Source organism: Cebus imitator, unplaced genomic scaffold, assembly GCF_001604975.1.
Source record: "Cebus imitator isolate Cc_AM_T3 unplaced genomic scaffold, Cebus_imitator-1.0 Scaffold128, whole genome shotgun sequence".
In the NCBI taxonomy this organism is placed as follows: Eukaryota; Metazoa; Chordata; class Mammalia; order Primates; family Cebidae; genus Cebus; species Cebus imitator.
In genome coordinates, this window is record NW_016107443.1 from 4,662,289 (window position 1) to 4,667,691 (window position 5,403).

The 5,403-nt window shown below is 38.2% G+C and overlaps 1 protein-coding gene across 1 annotated transcript in view; it reads left to right on the top strand.

Annotated features, from left to right (window-relative positions):
• The window catches only part of SMS (spermine synthase), a 61,418-nt gene that overhangs the window by 46,521 nt on the left and 9,494 nt on the right, over positions 1-5,403 (top strand). Inside the window, exons 8-9 of the mRNA XM_017540696.2 lie at positions 4,236-4,350; positions 5,075-5,154. Of these exons, the coding sequence (XP_017396185.1) occupies positions 4,236-4,350; positions 5,075-5,154 (195 nt within the window). The remainder of the gene's footprint in view (positions 1-4,235; positions 4,351-5,074; positions 5,155-5,403) is intronic.

Sequence of the window (5,403 nt, forward strand, 5' to 3'; positions counted from 1 at the left end):
TAGTACACAAAACTAAAGATTGCTTTTACATATGTACAAAATTTCCAAGTAAAATAATAAGCGAAATCTGGCAACTTAAAGAATTCTATATTATGCTCAAGTAGGATTTACTTAGAAGTGTAAAGATTTGAATTTTAAGAAATCTGTCAAGTTAATTCACTACATGAATAATTTAAAGGAGGAAAATAACAGATGACAAAGAATTTGAGAATATTTAGCAGTCATTTTTGATACAAACTCATGCAGTATACCCATGTAGAATTAGCCAGGTGTGGTGGCATATGCCAGTAATCCCAGCTACACAGGAGGCTAAGGCAGGAGAATCGCTTGAACTCAGGAGGTGGAGGTTGCAGGTGAGCAGGGATCCAGCCATTGCACTCCTGCCTGGGTGACAGAGCGAGACTCTTGTCTCAAAATAAATAAATATATATGTGTGTATATATCTATATACACACACACACAAACACACACATATACATATATATGTATTTCCATGTAACAAATCTGTACATGTACTCCCTGAATCTAAAATAAAAGTCTAAAAAACTTGAATAAAATAAAATTGCAATAGCTGTGAAACTACCTGAACATAATAGAAACTTAGGTTATGGTAAATAGAAAAATAGAAAATATAATAGATAGCAAAAGCCATTTCTACTGAAAATAGGAACAAAATGAGGATGCCTATTATCTTTTTCAACATTGTTTTTTGAGGCAGCTGAGATAGTAAAGTAGAAAGATGAAAACACTATAAATAATCTATTTACAGATGATATGAATACTAGAAAATCCAGGAAACATATATAGAAAATCATTTGAATTAATGAGAATTTGGTAAAGTGGATAAAGCCAGCCTAGATATTTTTCTCTATACTAAATGCTAAACCGTTTAAATAGGATTTCTTTCCCACCCATTTACTTTCAAAGTAATCAAGTGTTAAATTCCTAGGAATATGTTTAACAAGAATGGTATTGTGAGACTGGTATGAATTATGTTAAGATCTTATTGAAAGATGTCAAAGTCTGAATATGTGGAGAGGCATGCTATATTTCTTGCATTGAAAGAACAGAACAGGCTGGGTGTGGTGGCTCAAACCTGTAATCCCAGCACTTTGGAAGGCCACGATGGGCAGATCATTGGAAGTCAGGAGTTAGAGACCAGCCTGGTCAACATGGTGAAATATTGTCTCTACTAAAAATACAAAAATTAGACGTGGTGGTAGGTGCCTGTAGTCCTAGCTACTCTGGAGGCTGAGGCAGGAGAATTGCTTGAACCTGGGAGGCGGAGGTTATAGTTAGCTGAGATTGCACCACTGCATTCTAGCCTGGGTGACAGAGCAAGACTCCCAAGGAGTGGGGAGGGGTTTAAAATTAGACCAACTGATTTTAAAGTTTATTTGTAAAAATATCTAAGAATAGGCCGGGTGCAGTGGCTCACCCCTGTAATCAGCATTTTGGGAGGCTGAGGTGGGCAGATCACAAGGTCAGGAATTTGAGACCAGCCTGGCCAACATGGTGAAACCTTGTCTTTACTAAAAATTCAAAAATTAGCTGGGCATGGTGGTACAAGTCTGTAGTCCCAACTACTCAGGAGGCTGAGGCAGGAGAATCACTTGAACCCGGGAGGCGGAGGTTTCAGTTAGCCGAGATTGTGCCACTGCACGGCAGAGTGAGACTCCATCTCCAAAAAAAAAAAAGAAAATCTAAGAATAGCCAAGAAAACTTAAAAAAAGAATCATAGTGTGAAGCAAAATACATCCTATTCGTTGTTAATATACTGTAAGGAACAGTAATCAAATAGGAAGTATGAAAGGAATACCCAAGGAGCTGGGAATGTCACAGGAACTTGAACATGTCTGAGTATGTATTCCTACACACTGCTAATATGGTCTAAGATGCATTTCCGTTGACTTGGGAAAAGGTTTAGTTGAGTTAATGTGCGATGCTGGTATAATGAGTTATCCACCTGCATGAGAACCAAGTTAGCTAACCATAGAAGTAGGAATTTTGATGACTTAGGCTCTAAGTGTAAAAACTAATACATTTAAGACAATTTAGAGTACTTAACCTTGGAGTTGGGAAATCTCTTAAAGATAGGACACTCAAACTGTTTATGGTTTTATTTCATCATTACCAAGCCACTGTCAGACTGGAAGAAAGACTGGTAACAAACATGACTGGGAGTTGATCCCCTGAATAATGCAAAGAGTCCCTGCAGCTTAGAAATGAAGTTAGCTAAATTAAAGGTATAAAGGATATGAACTGGTACTTCTCAGAAGACGGAAGTCAAAGAATCTCTAAAAAGTACCACAAGATGGTCACCCATGTCAGTGTCCTAGGAAGTTCTTGTGAAAACGTCAGCAACAGACTTGGCAAAATTTACTAGAGGGGTGATATCCCATGCTGGGGAGGACGTGAGGAGGAGACAGGTGCCCATGTGCATTGCTGGTTGGAGTGTGAATTGCTGTCAAAACCAAAACACGTGGCTTCTACCCTGTGTTTGAGCACCCAGCCCACAGTTATAAAGGTGTCACTACAAGGTTTATTATAGCTGTGCTTGTAGTGGCCAAGGCTTGGCAATGACGACAGAAATAACGTTTTTAGTGGAATGCTATATTTTTTTAAATATGTGTTATCATTACCTGGAGAGATGTTGGGTGAAAATGTTCAAGTTGTGAATGATGTGTGTGATCCAAATTTTACAAAAGAGAACATAACGTTTGTGTTTGTGTGTAAGTATTTGTAAGAATTTGTGTGAACATATGGAAATAATGAGATTATCAAACAGGATTAATATGTGGATTGAAGGCAGCTGTGGTGTTAGTACCTCCTGTATCTTTCCATAGTTGGATGTGTATAATGCATTAAGTGAGGCAAGTTTTAAAACAATAGGACAAAAAAATCCCAGTTTTTTAATATTATAACTTTGAGACTATAAGAAGAAGCATGAGGAATAACATGGGATAGGTTATCTTAGGGAATTGTGGCGAACTTTTTTTTTTGAGACAAGGTCTCGCTCTGTCACTCAGGCTGGAGCACAGTGGTATGACAATCATGGCTCACTGCAGCCTCAAACCCCCAGGCTCAAGCAATCCTTGCACCTCAGCTTCCTCAGTAGCTGGGACTACAGGCACATACCACTAGGCCCAGCTGATTTTTGTATTTTTTCTAGAGATGGGCTTTCACCATGTTGCTCAAGCTGGTCTTGAACTCCTGGGCTCAAGTATTCCACGCACCTCAACTTCCCAAACTACTGGGATTACAGGTGTTGGACTGCTGCACCTGGCCTGGCAAACTCTTAAACTATTGATTTCTGACTATTGTATGTGATTTTTCTTTTACTTGAATGTGGTTTTTTTGGACTTAGAAAACTAAAAGATAACAGAAACTCCCGTTAAGTTCAGGGTGTTGCTTATATACAGATGTGTCCCCAGCATAGAGCCTCAGTACTTCAAACTTCTTTCCTGTATTAACTGTGTATGATCTGTGTAGGAATTCCAGCTGGAGTCTTTATTGACTCTGATGGTAGAAGCTGTTATATATAGCTTTATTAACAGTAGCCCAAGCGTTAGAGAAAATTGAGAAACAACATGTTAATAGTTTGAGTAAGATATAAAAATAAATCCATAAACCATGAAGTCATTTCAGTGCTTAGTGTAAAAGAAAAATCAGGCTGGGTATGGTGGCTCATGCCTGTAATCCCAGCACTATGAGAGGCTGAGACAGGCAGATTACTTGATCCCAGGAGTTCAAGGCCAGCGTGGGCAACATAGTGAGATCTTGTCCCTACAGAAAGTTTTAAAAAATAGTTTATTAATTAAAAAAAAAGAAAAATTAAAAGAAGATGATACACATAGCGGTAGGAGAGGCAGTACCAGATTAGAGATGAAAGTATGAAGTTGGCTTCCAGGTATACTTCGTGGATCTGTTGCTTATTGGGAGCCCATGGCTGAGCTGGATAACACCTCAAGTTTGTTTCTGCATTGGTAAAATGGGGATGATAATAGTACCTCTAGGGTTGTTGCTTCATTGAAATGAGAAGGCATATAAAGCATATATGGTAAGCACTTAATTTTTGCTATTAACAGACATAGATGAAAGTTTTTTGGTTCCTGTAGCAGATGCTGTGGGTATAACCCCCACTTGGCATTTTTTTCTCCTTCCTTTACTATTGTTCTTTGTTTTAACGACATCCACATGTTGATTCACTCATCTATTCCGGTTCTTTTTGGAAGGTTCTAATAGAAGACTGTATTCCGGTACTGAAGAGGTACGCCAAAGAAGGGAGAGAATTTGATTATGTGATTAATGATTTGACAGCTGTTCCAATCTCCACGTCTCCAGAAGAAGGTAGATTTATATTTTTTTAAAACCAAGATATCTGTCATGGAAATGTTTTTCTTGGCACCATGTGAGAGTGAAAGGATCTTCAAGATTGTCTCGTTCTCTCACATTTTTAAAAAAGGGAGTTAAATTAACATCCATGGTGGAAAGACGACTGGATTTGGCTTCAGTTCCCGTTCTGCCACTAAATGGGTGAACTAACTCAGTCATTTGAAAGAAAAATGAAGTAAAATGACTCATTACATCATTGAGACAGTAAATCGTTTGATAATATATTTACTTATGTGATTTCCGGCCTGTATTGGGAGGAACTGGTCACTTACCTAAGCAACAGCAGAGATAATTCCTTTTCTCAAACCTTATGGTCCAAATCACAGCTAGTTCATGTTTTTTCTATAAACTCGAGTTCCTGCTGAGTTTACAGACTCTTTGAATCTCTCTCAAGATGTTGCTGCTTTCCCCTTACTTAAAGCAGCTTTCTTTCAGGTTTCAGCCACTGCCTTTGTGTCGAATCTATTGGTATCATGAGAGCAGTGCTAAGTGGATGCACATTGATTTTGGCATCCAAAATCAGTTACATTATTGTTCATGAATAAACTCTGAATAGTGCGTCTTACACCCGTGGCTCTTTTTCTTCTTCTTTTGGTATTGAGTATTTGAATATTTTACTTCAGATGTTATTGATACATACAAACCCATATTTATGAAACTTGTTTTTTTAAACATTCAGATTCCACATGGGAGTTTCTCAGACTGATTCTTGACCTCTCAATGAAAGTATTGAAACAGGATGGGAAATATTTTACACAGGTAGGCTACTGAACAGTTTTTTCTTCAAAACTCTCTAAGATTTGCGTATTTTGAAATCTGAATGCACACTTTTGAAATGTGTATCTATTAAGGATAGTGTGGCATCATCGGATTATGTTCTTTCAAGCAGTAAGCTTCTAAGTTGACCTGTCATCTGTTGGGAATGAATGAGTTATCAGCCCTGGTCTTTTGCTGTGCTATGAGCTGCTGCCACCAGATGGAGACACAGACTGATTATTCCTCCCCGCC